The sequence below is a fragment of the Oncorhynchus mykiss genome, chromosome 15, assembly GCF_013265735.2.
Source record: "Oncorhynchus mykiss isolate Arlee chromosome 15, USDA_OmykA_1.1, whole genome shotgun sequence".
Classification (NCBI taxonomy): Eukaryota; Metazoa; Chordata; class Actinopteri; order Salmoniformes; family Salmonidae; genus Oncorhynchus; species Oncorhynchus mykiss.
In genome coordinates, this window is record NC_048579.1 from 64,480,084 (window position 1) to 64,500,592 (window position 20,509).

At 42.0% G+C, this 20,509-nt stretch overlaps 1 protein-coding gene across 3 annotated transcripts in view; it reads right to left on the minus strand.

The window, feature by feature from the left end:
* Positions 1-1,832: 1,832 nt before the first annotated feature.
* Positions 1,833-20,509, minus strand: part of LOC110499867 (voltage-dependent calcium channel subunit alpha-2/delta-1) — a 154,587-nt gene continuing 135,910 nt past the window's right edge. For all 3 annotated transcript variants that reach the window (XM_036944954.1, XM_036944953.1, XM_036944952.1), the window contains 7 exons: positions 18,732-18,887; positions 14,060-14,112; positions 13,593-13,648; positions 13,029-13,152; positions 9,747-9,859; positions 7,233-7,315; positions 1,833-5,807 (listed from right to left, as the gene is read on the minus strand). In XM_036944954.1, the coding sequence (XP_036800849.1) occupies positions 5,685-5,807; positions 7,233-7,315; positions 9,747-9,859; positions 13,029-13,152; positions 13,593-13,648; positions 14,060-14,112; positions 18,732-18,887 (708 nt within the window). In that variant the 3' untranslated portion in view covers positions 1,833-5,684. The remainder of the gene's footprint in view (positions 5,808-7,232; positions 7,316-9,746; positions 9,860-13,028; positions 13,153-13,592; positions 13,649-14,059; positions 14,113-18,731; positions 18,888-20,509) is intronic.

Below are 20,509 nucleotides of genomic sequence, written 5' to 3' on the forward strand. Positions count from 1 at the left end.
ACTGCAGACTGAGCATGCAGTCTAGTTTGAAATATAGGTCAAGGGATTGGATGTGTCACGTGTCAAAAGGTCAGCCAAAATGTGAAGTGATATGCCCAATGAACGTTTGCCAACAAACCTTATGGGACTCTGCTCAGCTCTACCATTTGCTGATGAAAGCTATGACATTTCACTGCTGAGTTTGACCTTCACTACGCCCTACTACAGACTCTATACAATGTTTATGGTTTTTCTTTGTAGTTTATGATATTATTACAAGTTCTTACAAAGAGATAGTGAGGGAACGACTGAGCCGTTCCATAGTGCTTTGGTCGTAATTGTTATGGTCAATTTCCTGCTTGGGGTCTGTAAAATATGTAATTTCATATTATTGCTCTCTGCTTAGTCATTTCCACAGCTGTGCTACCAGTAATAAAGACTGTTTTATTAATCATAAATACTAAAAGGCATTGTAATTGGACTCATTAAAACGTCCCTTAGCACCAGAGAGACTTACGCGTTCCTTCTTGGGGCCTGCAGTATATCATACAGTATAAGGGACAATTTTAACGTTGATCGTAAGGGGTAAAATGAGCATGTAGTCTGTCTTTGGGGGGCTGTGAAGGAGTATGTGGCTATGGATGTAGACTTGACAGCAGCTGGTTTCAGGTTCAAGTCTGAGAAGGATCTCTGCTACCGACTAAATCAATTTACATTCGATAAACATACTGTCGGAGAAGGGGGAATTACACTGTACATGAAAAAGCTCTCTTTATTAATAAGTGCATCTTCATACAGTTGAAGTCGGAAGTTTACATATACTTATGTTGGAGTAATTAAAACTCGCTTTTCAACCTCGAGGCTTGCAAGCCGAAGAACACCATCCCAACCGTGAAGCACGGGGGTGGCAGCGTCATGTTGTGTGGGGCTTTTTCTGCAGGAGGGACTGGTGCACTTCACAAAATAGATGGTATCATGAGGAAGGAAAATTATGTGGATATATTGAAGCAACATCTCAAGACATCAGTCAGGAAGTTAAAGCTTGGTCGCAAATGTGTCTTCCAAATGGACAATGACCCCAAGCATACTTCCAAAGTTGTGGCAAAATGGCTTAAGGACAATAGCCATCACAAAGCCCTGACCTCAATCTCATAGAGAATTTGTGGGCAGAACTGAAAAAACATGTACGAGCAAGGAGGCCTACAAACCTGACTCAGTTACACCAGCTCTGTTCAAGAGGAAGGGGCCAAAATTCACACAACTTATTGTGGGAATCTTGTGGAAGGCTACCTGAAACTTTTGACTCAAGTTAAACAGTTTAAAGGCAATGCTACCAAATACTAATTCCGTTTATTGTAAACTTCTGACCCACTGGGAATGTGATGAAAGAAATAAAAGCTGAAATAAAATCACTCTCTCTACTATTATTCGGACATTTCCCATTCTTAAAATAAAGTGGTGATCCTAACTGATCTAATACAGGGAATTATTACTAGGATTAAATGTCAGGAATTGTGAAAAACTGAGTTTAAATGTATTTGGCTTATGTGTATGTAAACTTCCAATTTCAACTGTAAATGTGTCCGTTAAGCAAATTCAGTGTCATAACCACAGAGAGATATAGATATTCTTCACTTTCACTTCCTGGATGTTGTTGTTGGCCCGGCCTCAATTCTCATCGCTGATTGGCCGGTGGGAGTCACTGGGGGACACTGGGATAGCAGACTGCAGCTTCTTTCAGTTTCTCACACACATTGTGGGGAAAAGTGGGAAATGTGTTTTGGCAACGTTACAGTAACAGTAAGTCAATCTGGGTTGGGGAGGAAAGGGCCCAGAACTGCAAGAGGACACCATTCAATAGCTAATGAGAAAGTTTTATTCTGAATATACTGTATTTGCACATGAATAAGCATTTTCCAGGATTATAAACATTACTATTTTCTTTCTTTCGTCCGAGAATAATAACAGTATCGTACAAATTTATACATGACTGATTCAGGTGAATCAAGTTCCACAAAAGTGTAACATCTTAAAAGCACAATCAAGGGAGATTGACGCGGAGGCCCACCAATAGCCTGTCAAAAAGGAGTCTGACAAGGGGAGATTAGTGGACATGTCCACCAATGGTCTGCCATGAAAACGCTGGCAGAGAAAGATTGGGGGGCGGTCCCACCAATAGCCTGACATAGTGTTGTAGGCATGGAACACTCCCCTTAAAACACACTGAGAGTTCATGATAACAAAAAAAGAGTCCAGAAAAAGCATAACCCACACAATCCACACAGAGAGCACCACAGCATCAAAAAACACATCCAATCACTCTGCTAATATGTTATTCCTGAGGTGACAGCATCTGATTTTAGCCCTTAGAGTGGCATGAAATAACCAGACACCATTTCCCAAGGGTCTAGTCTGGTCTTGAATGTGACAACCTGTGACAGAGGAAAAGATATGTATTGTCACATACACCGGAGAGCTGCAGTGAATTGTGTCGTTTTACAGGGTCAGCCATAGTAGTACAGCGCCCCTGGAGCAAATTAGGGTTAAGTGCCTTGCTCAAGGGCAAATTGACCGATTTTTCACCTTGTCGGCTCGTGCATTCGAACCAGTGACATTTCGGTTACTGGCCCAATGCTGTAACCGCTAGGCCACTGCGCTCACTCAGACCAGGGCGGTACCAAATGCTGTCTCCTCAAGAGAAAGGCAGTAGAAGCTGTATCGTTATCATATCATAAACAGACACCCAACAAACCCACAGTATTATGCTTCCCATCCCAACAATACACACCAAAGCAGGAGAAGAAAGAGGGTACTTTATCTCATTGCCTGCCACTGATACAGTATCATGGCATTATCATGCAACACAGGGAAAATAGATGAGATTTGCACTTATTCAATCCTAAACGTTGCATAAACGTTAGTAATAGGTTTCCCGGTAAACAGAGAAAGAGAGTCCTATGGCACTTGATATTCTTGAATGTTCTTAGATATTGAGGGTCTTAAATACAGGATGTTAGTTAGTTTCCCCACAGAACATTGAAACAACCAATACGGGACCCTAAATGTCACCTCAGACCACTCGTATAGTTTCGGACATGACAGCAGTCCGCCTTTGGTGATGGTACTCGAGTTTCGCCACATAACATATTGGCAAATAATCATAGCTTAAGACTGGGATCATAACAAAAGTCCCCTTCCTCTTCAGTGTTTCAGAGAAATGGAAAAAGTCCAGATGGATTTTATTCTGGTTGACGTAAGAACGCTTTGTAATTATAATTTAAGCAATGATAATGAGGTGTGGGAGAAGTATTTGAATGGCACTAGAGACCACACAGCGTAATCATGTAGTTTCCCAACTCTACACTGAATAGACTATGTGGTTTCCTGAGTCCATATGCCTCTGTTTTCAAAGGAAACAATGCGTGAATGTTTCTGACATTACCCCAAGGCTCCTTTAAAGTCCCTGTTTTGGCAGTTGTTTGCATTTTCATCTACAGCAATTAATTCAATGAAGTATTACTAATACTAGTCTTAAGCAAGTTATCGGAAACTATGATTGTCAATTGTTATCGAATCGATTGTCTGAAATGATCTTGTTTAGTGCTTAAGAGGTCAATTCAGTGCCAGGAACTCCTCTATATTTTCTCTACAACAGATCAGTGACACTAAATCGACCATCAGATCACGTCCCAGTCGAACAAGCTGAATTGCATCACAAAGAAACAAATGTTTTTTTAAAGCACAGCATGTCTACCATGTCCCTCTTGTGAACCATGTTCAAAAATTAAACGAATACAATCCATTTAGAGAGGAATTGTTGATATTCTGACATGATAATAAAACCGTTTTTCCACAACGCTGAATAAAGAAACTTAACCTTATGTCTCTTTCACTCAAAGTTATTCCACTGCATCGTTTGGCCAGGATGATTGACGGGTCCAGATTTGGTCCTGAATAAAACGAGGCACATTTCTGTTATTTCTCATGTAGTATGTTGGTAGCTGTTCTTGTGGGGAAATGAGTTAGCAGGTGTATACCATAGTATAGTACACTCAGAAAGACAGTATCCTATTGTCAATCTGTCTTGAATCTCTAATTCATAAAGTTATTAAAGTACCAGAACCACAAGGCACACAAAAACTAAGAAAGTACAACAGGACTGATATCCACACTGATATGAATGAATTTAGATTGGAGTGTATTGATAGACATTTCCAATAGGTCTTAAAGCAATTTACGTTTTGAGGGGGAAATTCACTTTGCAACGAGGTGCAATGGTTTTTGATTTGGGGAAATGTTCTCTTCAATAGCGGGCAGAACATTGTGAGAAAGACAGATCCTTGAAGTTGCAAGTCACGTATTCAACGATACTTAAATCAAGAAGTGAGACATGAGCAAGCACAAATAAACTGTCATGTACCAAGTCTACATTTCCTACATCCCTCCTACTCTTTCTCTTCATTTTATATCCATTGCATTGACGCATTGAAATCAATCAAAAAATAATGGCATTAAAGCCAACATTACACACTAGCATGCAGCTATGCCCTTCATCCTAATAAAAAACAAAAACAAACTTATATATTCAAATAAATACCAAACACATCAAGTTTCCTTCAGGTCAGTAGCCACACAGTCAAATAAATAAAGCTAAAGGGTTTGTCTGACTAAGAATCAACATGGCACTAGAGATTAGACCAATGAGTGCACTAGAGGCCAGCCGGGGTGCCCTGATTGGTCAATTGCTCTTTGGCAATGATGGTTAGTTCAGAGGGACCAGATACCAAGATGGTAGGACCCGACATTGACCATTTGTGGTCAAGGTTGAGGGAGAAGTGGTTGACCGCAAACAGAAAGGGATCAATCACTTCAAACAGGAGATAGTAAGTGGGGGCAAAAGGGTTCATATGTGACCACATGTATGTGAATGAATATGATCGTTGTACACCACATCTATACAAGGACAGCAGCGTGAATGTAAATGTGTTGCTACTTTTAAATGGGAGTTGAAACGAACAGAATAATGCCAACAGCACCCCAGTGTAAAATAAAAAACATTCTGATTTCTGACTTCCTATTAAACAACTTATTGCAACTTGAACAAAACAAACACACATTTCAATACTGAGTAACAAGCCACTGCAAAAGGTTTAGAAATAAATAAATAACTTTGTGACAAACACAACGGGACTGTTGCGAAGGGCAGCACTGTTTCTGGCAGTGTTGAATACAAATCAACGGGGATCTCTTTTAGAACATCACAAAAAACCCCAAAAACCTAAAAGGAACCCAAAATGAAGAGGCAGTCCTTTCACTTTCCCCCTGGCACTGTAAGGCAGTCCAACCTGTAGCATTCGCAGGGTTGTCATCGTCGAGCCAAACAAAGGTCAAAGTTCACCACTCAATCACCTCGATCTCCCTAGCTCAGATGGCTGGAAGCTCAGATGGCTGGAGGGGAAAAGCCAGGGGTCAGGGGTCAGGGATGAAAGTTCTCGCTTAGAATTTATTTTACATCCCGCCGATGTTAACTTTCCTCACTTTCTCCCACCCCTGGGTGAAGAAATGTAACGAAACCCTTAAAAAACGCAAATATCCCAAAAGAAGATCTGTCAGGAAGTGGTTTCAGATGTTTTTTTGTTTTAGCGTTCGGCGTTTTGAGGCGGCGTTGCATGCCGGTTGCCGGGGGCAACCGAGGTCTTCAGAGGTCACGAGGGGACGGCGTGGTGAGTTGAGCCGGCCAGGAGCCAGAGCAGGGCCAGCTGCAGCGCCACCATGGCCAACAGGGACGGGCTCAGAGCGGACGCCCCACCACAGTCAAAGTCCTCCTCCTGTGACCACGGCAACAAGAGGGGAGGAGGAAGGTGGCAGGGAGGAAGGTGGCAGGGGGACAAGTTAGTGACAGACACAACCCTGCTGACTAAAAGATAATTGGTTCAGTAGGGGTACAACAGCCCAGTATGTCTTACATATTCATAAAGCTACTGTATGTTTGATGACATAATAGCAAGGTATAATGGTACTAGACTGCATATCCACATTGAATAGAGATTGGGGTATGTATGGAATAATTGTAATCTGAGTATGGAATAATCCATGTCGGATTCTCTGATGTCTGATAATCTGTACAGCTCTATAGAGTGGAGCGTAATAACAAAACATTTTCAGACATGTATCATTTTCTACATCATAAAATAAATAAGAATTTGTTAGTTAAATTAGGAAGCAAGGGCCTGCGTTAGCTAGCATCTAGATTAGTAAACACGTCAGTAGACAAACAGACCGATAAAGAGAGATGGAAAGAAATACATAGTATGATACAGAGAAAAAGAGAGAGAGAGAGAGAAAAAGAGAGAGAGAGAGAGAGAGAGAGAGCGAGAGAGAGAGAGAGAGAGAGAGAGAGAGAGAGAGAGAGAGAGAGAGAGAGAGAGAGAGTGCTTGATGGGACTGACCCGAGACAGCACATGAACAGTGGCGGCAGTAACATGAGCAGAGAGGAGGCCAATGGAGAGCCTGCGCTCGTCGGGCACATGTGCTCATCCTAACCATCAACAGCCAATCAAAGAGCAGGAAAGAAACAGAAACAGAGAGAAAGAGAAAGTCATGCAGCAAACATTCCACAGTTAGCAGTTAGAAAGTCCATGTGCAAAGTGAATGGGCAGAAGAACGGAGAAAACAGAACACTTTGTGGAAAGGTGAAGAGAGAGAAACAGAGAGAAGCATCTAGGTGTGTGTGTGTGTGTGTGTGTGTGTGTGTGTGTGTGTGTGTGTGTGTGTGTGTGTGTGTGTGTGTGTGTGTGTGTGTGTGTGTGTAATAAATAGAAAGAGTGCAAGCAGAAGATGTTAACACCATCATGAAACTTTGAGAAACCAAAAGGTTTGCCACTGGGATAAGACGAGTCTGAAAAACAAACCAAAGCATTCAAGTGCAGAGATTTCACACACAAAGGATTTTAGTCATTTACACTACATATTTGCTTACTGTTGAACCATACAGTGCAGTATGTCAATACCTGGCAATAACTTGTATTTGTGTGGGAAATCTCTGCACATACAGTAATCCAAAGACAAGAATAGAGAAAGAGGCAGCCATTTTGAGTAAAAGATGGAACATTAACAAGAGAACTATGCACATTGAGAAAAGCACATGCATTGTGAAAACATATTAGTGTATTGTGAGTTTTGACATTGTGACGTTACATTTGACGGTTGCCATTTTTAAACACAGAGGATGACAAAATAATGACGTGACCTACCCTCTCGTTGTTGTCGAAACAGGCATCTGGACCTTTTCGGAACCTTGGTTTCTCAGCCATTTCACATGGGTCTGGTCCCTCAGCTACATCAACCCATTTAGGAAATAAACCATTGGTTCTGGTAGCTCAATTGGCTAGAATATATCTACTGAACAAAAATAGACACGCAACATGTGAAAAGTGTTGGTCCCATGTTTCATAAACTGAAATAAGTTATCCCATAAATGTTCCAACAAAAAGCTTATTTCTCTCAAACTGTGTGCACAAATTTGTTTAGATCCCTGTTAGTGAGCATTTCTCCTCTGCCAAGATAATCTATTCATCTGACAGGTGTGGCATATCAAGAAGCTGACTAAACAGCATGATCATTATCCAGGTGCACTTAGTGCTGGGGGCACTCTAATATGTGCAGTTTTGCCACACAACACAATGCCACTGATGTCTCAAGTTTTGAGGGAGCGTGCAACTGTCATGATGACTGCAGGAATGTCATCTGCGTGCTCGTCATCCTCACCAGGGTCTTGACCTGACTGCAGTTCAGCATTGTAACTGACTTCAGTGGGCAAAGGTTCACCTTCGATGGTCACTGGCACACTGGAGAAGTGGGTTCTTCACAGATGAATACCGGTTTCAACTGTACCGGAAAGATAGCAGACTGATGTTTGTTGATGTCAACGTTGTGAACAGAGTGCCCAATGGTGGAGGTGGGGTTATGGTATGGGAAGGCTCAAGCTATGGACAATGAGCACAATTGCATTTTATCGATGGCAATTTGAATACACAGAGATACGGTGACGAGATCCTGAGGCCCATTGTCGTGCCATTCATCACCTGCCATCACCTCATGTTTCAGTATGAAAATGCACGGCCCCACATCACAAGGATCTGTACACAATAACTGGAAGCTGAAAATGTCCTAGCTTTTCCATGGCCTGCATACTCACCATACATGTCACCCATTGAGCATGTTTGAGATGCTCTGGATCGACGTGTGTGACAGTGTATTACAGTTCCCGCCAACATCTAGCAACTTTGCACAGTCATTGAAGAGGAGTGGGACAACATTCCACAGGCCACAATCAACAGCCTGATCAACTCTATGCGAAGGAGATGTGTCATGCTGCATGAGGCAAACAGTGGTCACACCAGATACTGACTGGTTTTTTGATCCACCCCACAGGTATTTGTGACCAACAGATGCATATCTGTATTCTCAGTCATGTGAAATCCATAGATTAGGGCTCTTATAACTCAGTAAAATATTTTAAATGTTTGCATGTTGCGTTTATATTTTTGTTCAGTGTAGTACTTGCATCACCAGATATTGTGGGCACAGAATTAAATGGAACACTATTATATTGTATCTCTATGGCTGTATGTAACCCACTTTGTGGCCACACATACCCAATCTGTATCACTATCCACTTTGGATTGAAGTAAATTACCATATCAAATTAAATATCAAGCTATAACACTAATCGAAATGTGAAAGAACAATCGGAACAGATGCTTTCAGAAAGACATGGAAAAACCACGTCATTTTTGGAGCAAATCAAATAGTCTCCCCTGAAACCCTTTTGGCTGCCATTTTGAATTTATGTGAATTTTCATTAGGCTCCTTGTATAATTGGCTACAGCCCTGGTGTGTTGGAGGGGATATGATGGATTTGATTGTAAGCCTTTCAGAGTGGATTAGCCTTCGCTATCATCTGCCACAGAGAGAGACAGGAGACTGAGTCAGTACAGGTCTGAGTTTGGTTCAACAGCCATAGAGAGAGACAGGAGACTGAGTCAGTACAGGTCTGAGTTTGGTTCAACAGCCACAGAGAGAGACAGGAGACTGAGTCATTACAGGTCTGAGTTTGGTTCAACAGCCACAGAGAGAGACAGGAGACTGAGTCATTACAGGTCTGAGTTTGGTTCAACAGCCACAGAGAGAGACAGGAGACTGAGTCAGTACAGGTCTGAGTTTGGTTCAACAGCCACAGAGAGAGACAGGAGACTGAGTCAGTACAGGTCTGAGTTTGGTTCAACATCCACAGAGAGAGACAGGAGACTGAGTCAGTACAGGTCTGAGTTTGGTTCAACAGCAACACAGAGAGAGAGACAGGAGACTGAGTCAGTACAGGTCTGAGTTTGGTTCATCTGTAACAGAGAGAGAAGCCAGTCAGTCAGTACAGGTCTGAGTTTCACTTAGCCATAGAGGAAGTTCTGATCCATTGAGGAATATGAAAAATATTGTACTCTGCTTGTAAAAGTCAAGAATATAGGGACCAGTAGGATAAAAGAAAAAACCTGTACAACTGTACACCTTTTAATAATTAAACAAATAATAATCTAGTTAGATGTGATTATTTTAAGAAGAGTCACTGTATATACAAAGACCAGTAAACTAGAACTAACAGACTGTAAGTAGTACAGATGAACTACACAACTACATTAGACATGAATATATTACTACTGTATTACAATATTAAACATTAGTGCTCTATTGACTGTATGTTTAAAGGATACAAGGCTGCTCGGCCTGTATTAAGGGCTTGTGGTCACATGACATGCAGGTGAGCTTGGCGTCGGCGATGACGAACACCAGGTTGGTCTTCCACAGCTTCTCAGCATGGAACATCCTGGATCGAGACAGAAACAAGACACAGGGGAGATGCCATGAGACATGGCATTGGGAAAGACAGGGTACTACAAGACTAGGGTTGAAAAATTCCTGAAACTTTCCCTAATGTTCACATGTTTTCCAGAAATCCCGGTTGGAAGATTCCCGGAATCTAATTATATTTCAAGTGAAACACCCGTATGTTCCAATGAGAACATAATTGTCTGAATGGGTTGAGTTGAGTCGACCTACCAAACATAAGCTGCATCCAACCTTGAAGGGTCGGTGTGAGGGCAACACTGTCTGCTTATATATGGTCCAAGCTCTAGTCCTAAATTACACCGGCCTCAGACCATAGCAGACCATAGCGGAAACACAGGCCGGCAGTTTTGAGTTTAGACAAAAATTGACCTTCTTTATGGTGGTTGTTAACTGGCGACGTATGCGAAGCTAATGCACAGCAACACAGTGCGGCAGGCACCCCATTAGACAGCACGAGGGAGCCTTAAAACAGCAAACGCACCGCCAAGATTGTGGTCTGCCTTGCAGCATACTGACTCTACCTCACCTTCAAGGCATGTGGAGTTTACTACCTCCTCGGCCCAGGGAACTCCACTTTGTCATTAGAGTGACGGATTTATTCGGTTGAGTGCAATTGCACTGGCAGCACAGCAGACCACTAGCAGCACTAGCAGACCACTAGCAGACCACTAGCAGACCACAAGCAGAGCACTAGCAGACCACTAGCAGACCACTAGCAGCCCTAGCAGACCACTAGCAGCACTAGCAGACCACTAGCAGACCACAAGCAGAGCACTAGCAGACCACTAGCAGCACTAGCAGACCACTAGCAGAGCCCTAGCAGAGCACTAGCAGACCACTAGCAGACCAATAGCAGCACTAGCAGACCACTAGCAGCACTAGCAGACCACTAGCAGACCACTAGCAGACCACTAGCAGCACTAGCAGACCACTAGCAGCACTAGCAGACCACTAGCAGAGCACTAGCAGAGCACTAGCAGACCACTAGCAGACCACTAGCAGCCCTAGCAGACCACTAGCAGCACTAGCAGACCACTAACAGACCACAAGCAGAGCACTAGCAGACCACTAGCAGCACTAGCAGACCACTAGCAGAGCACTAGCAGACCACTAGCAGCACTAGCAGACCACTAGCAGCACTAGCAGACCACTAGCAGACCACTAGCAGCACTAGCAGACCACTAGCAGCACTAGCAGACCACTAGCAGCACTAGCAGACCACTAGCAGCACTAGCAGAGCACTAGCAGACCACTAGCAGCGCACTAGCAGCGCACTAGCAGAGCACTAGCAGAGCACTAGCAGACCACTAGCAGACTACTAGCAGCACCAGCAGACCACTAGCAGACCACTAGCAGACCACAAGCAGAGCACTAGCAGACCATTAGCAGCACTGGCAGACCACCAGCAGACCACTAGCAGAGCACTAGCAGACCACAAGCAGAGCACTAGCAGACCACTAGCAGCACTATCAGACCACTAGCAGAGCACTAGCAGACCATTAGCAGAGCACTAGCAGGCCACTAGCAGACCACTAGCAGACCACTAGCAGAGTACTAGCAGACCACAAGCAGAGCACACCAAGACTATATAACAAGAGTACTTTAGAATGAAATCGCACATAACCTGTGTGAAGAAGTTGTTTGTAGTCTCAGTGATTTAGCTATGTGGTGGGGTGGAGGGAATGAAGGTGCTTGTAGTCAATTGAGGGGTTCTGATTCCCAAGATTCTTTGCGTCCAACATTAAACCCACTGTGCCTTCCAGCCTGGCCAAAAGTAGTGTACTACAGCCAAAAGTAGTGTACTACCACATTGCCATTTCAGATGTATACACAGTCATTAAAACCAATTGTATGGCAGCACCATCTTTAGATAGGATCCTATGCCCTATTATTGGAACTAAACTGTCAGAGGTAATATGGGTCAAGCACATTCCACTGTCTTGAATCTGCACAGCTGGTTTAGAGCAGGCCTGATAGCAATCAGCCAGTGCCTTTTCCCCACTGAGCCACATAGAATAATGTATTCTATTGAGGTAGAGTTGTACTTGGCTCTTGGTGGGTTCATATATAATAAGTGTGACGAGCAATGATCCCTCTAATTTCTTTTGGCACTGAGCAAATTTCAGGTCTGCTGAGCGCAAACTTTCTGTGCAACATCTGGTGTGTGTTTATTGTGAACACTGAGGCTGAACTCGCTTTAAGTTACAGTTTCAACAGTGGCCAAGTAGGCTACTGTGGCTATTTGATCATAATGTAGGCCTATCAGAGTGGTCTACCATCAAAAACAATGGAGAAAATGCACCCCATAACATTTTAACATGGAAATAGCTGTTCTATCATTCAGCCTACAGTAGCAGCCAATGTGTGGTGTTCAATGTAGGTCTACATTCCATAAGACTTTTGTAAAAAAACACGCAGGACTTGACATGAACCTGTTTATCCACTTGCCCTTCATACAAGGTGACTGAAAATGTATTGTTTGATGCAAGAAACCACTTAACAAAATAAAATGCTTTTTTATTTCCATACCATTATTACAGAGAATCAGACAAATGATGCTTTGATCTCAAAACAAGCGTATCTACTCCCAACCTCTCATGCTGTAAGCACAGTCCAGTCGAAAGTGAACGGCACAGATCCATATATGGCAAAGGTCTATTTGCATATGTCTGATTCTACTGCAGTTCTGATTGGTTATGCCGCACCGTAGAATAGAGTGTGGACCTGAGTCGTGCATGTCAATGCAATAGAATCGTACTCCAATGCGCTCTTCCTACAAGAAAATCTCTTGCATAATTAGTTTTGTTTCGGTTTGTTGCATTGAAAGTGGGTAATATTGTATTGATTTGATCACAATTCCCAAATTAAAGGGACATTTTGATAGTATTAACTAAAGGAGAGAACTAGAATGTTGAGTGAAGTTCCATCTCGTGCTCTGTGTGGCAGTTCCAGAGGATTGTTGATGAGGTTTTACCAAGGTTATGTTCAGTTGGGTACGCAATACCAAAATGTTTTGCAATGGAAAATGGAATACTATGTTGTTATTGGACAAGTTTAGGTAGTGCCTACCCATTAAAAAAAAAATCTCCCTACTGTAAAGGACCCTGGAGTGTGTAAAATAGGTTGCAGTGAATGACAGCTCTCACCTGGAGCAGTTTTCACAGTCTAGTGTTCCTCTGAAGGACTTTTCCTCGTTGTCATAGAAGTATTGAGTCTGCTCCGTGATACAGCTCTCCTTGGACATGTCAGGTATTTCGTCATCAGTGTCTGCTGTGGAACACACAGCACGCGCACACAAATGCAGCACACACGCACGCGCACAACACACGCACACAAACAAACAAACAGATTGTCAAGGATCCAGCAAGGTAGGGGTTATGTCCATAGAACACACCGTGTACATTCTCAAGTTCTGAGAAGACAAATTACTGTTCAGTTGCTCTGGTAGCCAAAACATACAGAAATCCATCTACATTTGAACAATGTTATTTCTCAATTAATATTCCTGGCATAGCTCATCATTGCTTGATGAATAACTTGCTATTCTCTGAGAATACCGTCATTGCTTTCATAACAACAGCGCCAATACTTTTATTAAGGGCCCATCAAGCTAAATAGAAAAGGGGCATTTTATAACAACGTGATTTTTTATGAGATCATACTTAACAACCTAATTCAAACAAATGTTTTAGAAGAGTCGGAAATCTCACCTGCGTGCAAGAAATTAGGGAATGCTATGCTAACCAATAATTGCTGTAGTATCGACCTGTAGGGAATCAAAGTACACAAATTAATACCTCTTGACAGAACATCCAACAAATCTTCTGTCCGTGACAGGAAAAATACTCACATACTGTATCATCACAACCCACATTTCTTACAGATTTTCATTCAGATGGCGAGTTTATTGGCTTTTAGCGAAAGAACCGCAAATGTCATAATCAAAAAGCCTTTGTGTGGAAAAATATGACAATGTGTTAGCCTCCCTGTAAACAAATCTAATTTTATTGGACATATTGTAAGACACACAGCGAATGAAATCAGGACAGAAGGCGAGCTAGTGTAAACAAAGTGCTCTGGGACCTGTAGAATGCTTACACAGATGGCCCACAGACTGCCTCTGTATTTTTACATCTGCATTGGGAACAGTGTTAAAGAACCAAGAGTTGGGTCTCACCAGGCTGCTGCTGATGCTAACCATCCAACGTTCAAAATGTCTGCTATGGTGGGCTGCAAGGGACAAAAAGGTTGGGTATTACAAAACACATTACAAAAACATATTTTCACATGGTGAAGCCCAAGCGTAACTTCAGGTAATCGAAACAACTCCCAATAACTAAACATTCCATGTAAAACAGCACATTTTAAACTTGGGCTTATACCTTTTCTAAACATCCTGATTGTGCTGGCAAAGCGAGTCTCGAGCCGAGGCATTTGCCAAGTGCGCGGACACCGACTCAGACAAGCCAGACAAGATTTTGGAAGGGAATTAGCACAGAGCCCACCACAACAGATGCTAGTGTAAATCTACAAAGTGAAAAGGAACAACAAGTAGGTTCCCGGTTTGACTGAAAAAACAGCCATGTTGTTTTGATTATGATTAGCATGCAATGCTCTGGTCTAGTGACTCAGGCCTGTGTCCTTTCTTTCCAGGTTGATAGAGTTTGGTCATCAAGGGGAGCTAACTAACCATGTTAAAAGTCATATCAAATTCCAATCAAAAGCTATTATCTACATCTTTGATCTACTTTTGTAGTCAAAATCTATTTGTCAGTAACAATGAAAATGTAGATCAAAGTCTACAAAGATTCTGTATGTTAATTAACAAACGTATGATAAAAATCTAGACCCAACATTGACCTAAATAATTCTGTAAATTACTTTAAATTAAAGTGATAGATCACTCAAAAAGTGTGTCAGAAGACTACAGACCACAAACGTTGTTGGTTGTGTAGATCCAGCTTTAGATGTGCTATCTTAATTTTATCAATATTTTGTTGCAGAGAATTTTCCATTACAAATTAGGTAGGTTTAAAAAGGCCTCTAAAGTTTGTAATTTCTTTTTCAAAATGTGAGACTATGTCCTAACAAAAAATGTATCAACCACTACAAAAATGTGCATGAACTTTAATCCACATTTCCTGTTGCTGCAGGGTTAACAAATAAACTCTCCTTCCAGACTCACATTAAGCATCTCCAATCCAAAATTAAATCTAAAATTGTCTTGTCACTGGTCACCCCCAAAGCCAATTCTTCCTTTGGCCTCCTTTCCTTCCAGTTTTCTGCTGCCAATGACTGGAACTAACTGCAAAAATCACTGAAGCTGGAGACTCATATCTCCCTCACTAGCTTAATAGCACCAGCTGTCAGAGCAGCTCACAGATCACTGCACCTGTACATAGCCCATCTGTAAACAGCCCATCTAACTACCTCATCCCCATACTGTATTTATTAATTTATCTTGCTCCTTTGCACCCCAGTATCTCTACTTGCACATTCAATTTCTGCCGATCTACCATTCCAGTGTTTAATTGCTATATTGTAATTACTTCGCCACCATGGCCTATTTATTGCCTTACCTCCCTTATCCCACCTCATTTGCACACACTGTATATAGACTTTTTATATTGTGTTATTGACTGTATGTTTGTTTATTCCATGTGTAACTCTGTGTTGTTGTATGTGTCGAACTGCTTAGCTTTATCTTGGCCAGGTCGCAGTTGTTCTCAACTAGCCCCAACTAGCCTACCTGGTTAATTAAATAAAGGTGAAATAAAAAAAATACATGATTTTTTTTCCTGCTGCAAGAAACTGTCCAAATGAAGATACATGTGTATATACCTTAAATTAGATTGCCTCAAACTAATGGGAAAGACGCGCACAAATAGCCAGATCTACACAACAAATAGCTTTAAACATGGACTTATCACCTTATCAAATAGCCAGATCTACACAACAAATGGCTTGAGACATGTCACCTTATCAAATAGCCAGATCTACACAACAAATGGCTTGAGACAGATCACCTTATCAAATAGCCAGAACTACACAACAAATGTCTTGAGACATGTCACCTTATCAAATAGCCAGAACTACACAACAAATGGCTTGAGACAGATCACCTTATCAAATAGCCAGAACTACACAACAAATGGCTTGAGAAAGATCACCTTATCAAATAGTCAGATCTACACAACAAATATCTTGAGACATGTCACCTTATCAAATAGCCAGATCTACACAACAAATGGCTTGAGACATATCACCTTATCAAATAGCCAGATCTACACAACAAATGGCTTGAGACATGTCACCTTATCAAATAGCCAGATCTACACAACAAATGGCTTGAGACATGTCACCTTATCAAATAGCCAGATCTACACAACAAATGGCTTGAGACATATCACCTTATCAAATAGCCAGATCTACACAACAAATGGCTTGAGACATGTCACCTTATCAAATAGCCAGATCTACACAACAAATGGCTTGAGACATGTCACCTTATCAAATAGCCAGATCTACACAACAAATGGCTTGAGACATGTCACCTTATCAAATAGCCAGATCTACACAACAAATGGCTTGAGACATATCACCTTATCAAATAGCCAGATCTACACAACAAATGGCTTGAGACATATCACCTTATCAAGTAGCCAGATCTACACAACAAATGGCTTGAGACATGTCACCTTATCAAATAGCCAGATCTACACAACAAATGGCTTGAGACATATCACCTTATCAAATAGCCAGAACTACACAACAAATGGCTTGAGACAGATCACCTTATCAAATAGCCAGATCTACACAACAAATGGCTTGAGACATATCACCTTATCAAATAGCCAGATCTACACAACAAATGGCTTGAGACAGATCACCTTATCAAATAGCCAGATCTACACAACAAATGGCTTGAGACATGTCACCTTATCAAATAGCCAGATCTACACAACAAATGGCTTGAGACATATCACCTTATCAAATAGCCAGATCTACACAACAAATGGCTTGAGACATGTCACCTTATCAAATAGCCAGATCTACACAACAAATGGCTTGAGACATATCACCTTATCAAATAGCCAGATCTACACAACAAATGGCTTGAGACATATCACCTTATCAAATAGCCAGATCTACACAACAAATGTCTTGAGACATATCACCTTATCAAATAGCCAGATCTACACAACAAATGGCTTGAGACATATCACCTTATCAAATAGCCAGATCTACACAACAAATGGCTTGAGACATGTCACCTTATCAAATAGCCAGATCTACACAACAAATGGCTTGAGACATGTCACCTTATCAAATAGCCAGATCTACACAACAAATGGCTTGAGACATATCACCTTATCAAATAGCCAGATCTACACAACAAATGGCTTGAGACATGTCACCTTATCAAATAGCCAGATCTACACAACAAATGGCTTGAGACATGTCACCTTATCAAATAGCCAGATCTACACAACAAATGGCTTGAGACATGTCACCTTATCAAATAGCCAGATCTACACAACAAATGGCTTGAGACATATCACCTTATCAAATAGCCAGATCTACACAACAAATGGCTTGAGACATATCACCTTATCAAATAGCCAGATCTACACAACAAATGGCTTGAGACATGTCACCTTATCAAATAGCCAGATCTACACAACAAATGGCTTGAGACATATCACCTTATCAAATAGCCAGAACTACACAACAAATGGCTTGAGACAGATCACCTTATCAAATAGCCAGATCTACACAACAAATGGCTTGAGACATATCACCTAATCAAATAGCCAGATCTACACAACAAATGTCTTGAGACATATCACCTTATCAAATAGCCAGATCTACACAACAAATGTCTTGAGACAGATCACCTTATCAAATAGCCAGATCTACACAACAAATGGCTTGAGACAGATCACCTTATCAAATAGCCAGAACTACACAACAAATGTCTTGAGACATATCACCTTATCAAATAGCCAGATCTACACAACAAATGTCTTGAGACATATCACCTTATCAAATAGCCAGATCTACACAACAAATGGCTTGAGACATATCACCTTATCAAATAGCCAGATCTACACAACAAATGTCTTGAGACATATCACCTTATCAAATAGCCAGATCTACACAACAAATGGCTTGAGACATATCACCTTATCAAATAGCCAGATCTACACAACAAATGTCTTGAGACATATCACCTTATCAAATAGCCAGATCTACACAACAAATGTCTTGAGACATATCACCTTATCAAATAGCCAGATCTACACAACAAATGGCTTGAGACATGTCACCTTATCAAATAGCCAGATCTACACAACAAATGGCTTGAGACATGTCACCTTATCAAATAGCCAGATCTACACAACAAATGTCTTGAGACATATCACCTTATCAAATAGCCAGATCTACACAACAAATGTCTTGAGACATATCACCTTGATCGTGCACTACGTTTGACGTCTAAAAACATCTGACAAGTTTTGATTTTAGAGTGAACCATCACTTTAAACTACAATTCTGTGGCTTGTTATTCCAAATGTTCAATACCCCTTTAAGATCCCATATTACAACAGCTTCAAAATAGTCTTAGCGCCACCTAACACTCAGTCCACTCCAAGTGTTACCCAAAGACATTACTCTGACTAATCCATTATTTTCAGGAGGCCTTTGACTACTCAAACGGCTCTTACTCGTTATCCCGCATTTCCCCTGGTGTCCATCTAATCTGTATTTATGGTTATTTCTGGTCCTTTGGTGACGGTGTGTGTGTATGTGTGTATGTGTGTGTGTCTCTGGCTTATGTAACTCACCACGTAGACTGAGCGCAGGCCCGCCGCGGACCCCTTGCTCTCCCTCTTGGGGTCGCAGACCGACTGGTAGTCGTACGTCTTGTTGAGCGTGAACAGAGACATGTTGACCAGGTTGACCATGAGGATAGGGTCGATCATCCCGAAGAACTGGCCGATCTGTAGGGGGGGGGGGGGGGGGGGGGGGGATGTGCAAGCGCATTGCACATGTAAGATCCAGTGGACGCAGAACAGACACTTATGCACATGAACACACACAGATTGACGCAGATACATTGGACGTACACACACACACAAAACACACACACACACACACGCACCACACATCTGCGACCACCTGTGAGTTCCCAGTGCCCATATAAACATTTATAATAACATTTATGAAAATAAATACAAATAAAACAGATAGGTGCAGTGAAATGTGTTGTTCTAAAGGGTCGGCTATAGTAGTGCGGCGCCCCTGGAGAAATTAGGGTTAAGTGCCTTGCTCAAGGGCACATCGACAGGTTTTTCACCTTATTGGTTCAGGTATTTGAACCAGCCACCTTTCGTTTACTGGCCCAAAGCTCTAACCACTAGGCTACCTGCCACTCTTTATAATTGACGGATATACACTGAGTGTACAAAACATTAAGAGCAACTTCCTAATATTGAATTGCACCTCCTTTTGCCCTCAGAACAGCCTCAATTCGTCGGGGGCATGGATTATAAGGTGCCGCATGCATTCCACAGGGATGCTGGCCCACGTTGACGCCAATGCTTCCCACAGTTGTGTCAAGTGGGCTGGATGTTCTTTGGGTGTTGGACCATCGTTGATACACACGGGACACTCAAATCGGTGCGTCTGGCACCTACTACCATACCCCATTCAAAGGCACTTAAATATTTTGACTTGCCCATTCACCCTCTGAATGGCACACATTTAACCTGTCTCCTCCCCTTCATCTACACTGATTGAAGTGGATTTAACAGGTGACATCAATAAGGGATCATAGCTTTCAACTGGATTGACCTGGTCAGTCTATGTCATGTTTTGTACACTCAGAGTATAACCCAGGTGATTTGAGTAAAAATCCTGTCCAGGACTGACCAGTCCAGAAATAACCCTCGCTGATAGGCTAGTGTGGCTAACCATTTCAAAAAGGATTTCCTTAGCATTTTTTTTGTTGATAGGATTAAAAACCCAAACGCTTTAATCTTGGTGAAGTCATCTCAGCTCTCATGAGCACTCGGACACACACACATTTTTAAAACACACGCACACATGAATGTGCTCTCTCACACACACACATGTACTCCCGCGCACGCACACAATCACACACAATCAGTAAATCACCCATGGCTCACCCAGCTAATATGTAGCAGTGGGATTCAATTGAATCAAATTAACACAGTATACCAGGAAGCCTAAATGAACATGGAGGAAGTGGTCGTGGCACGTCTAGACACCCTTTCGGTGTGATAGCACCTTATGTGTGTGTGCGGGTGTATGTGCGTACGTCAGAGCAAGCGTACGTGATAGTGTGTGAGTTTGTGTGTGTGTGTGTGTGTGTGTGTCTGCTAGAACCAAAAAAATGCCCTCCTCTTCCGCTATGCAAGGTCGCGGTGAGCAACCCCAAAATCACACCACTCCCCTCATTTTGGACCCTGAAACCCCAAGATTCTGAGAAAGAGTTGGTTATGGCTCACCACGTCTGTCATAAGGAAATATAAATCAATGCTTCTATAAAAACCTGTCTCCCCTTTCCCTGTAGAAAAACACAAATAATGAATTAACAGTC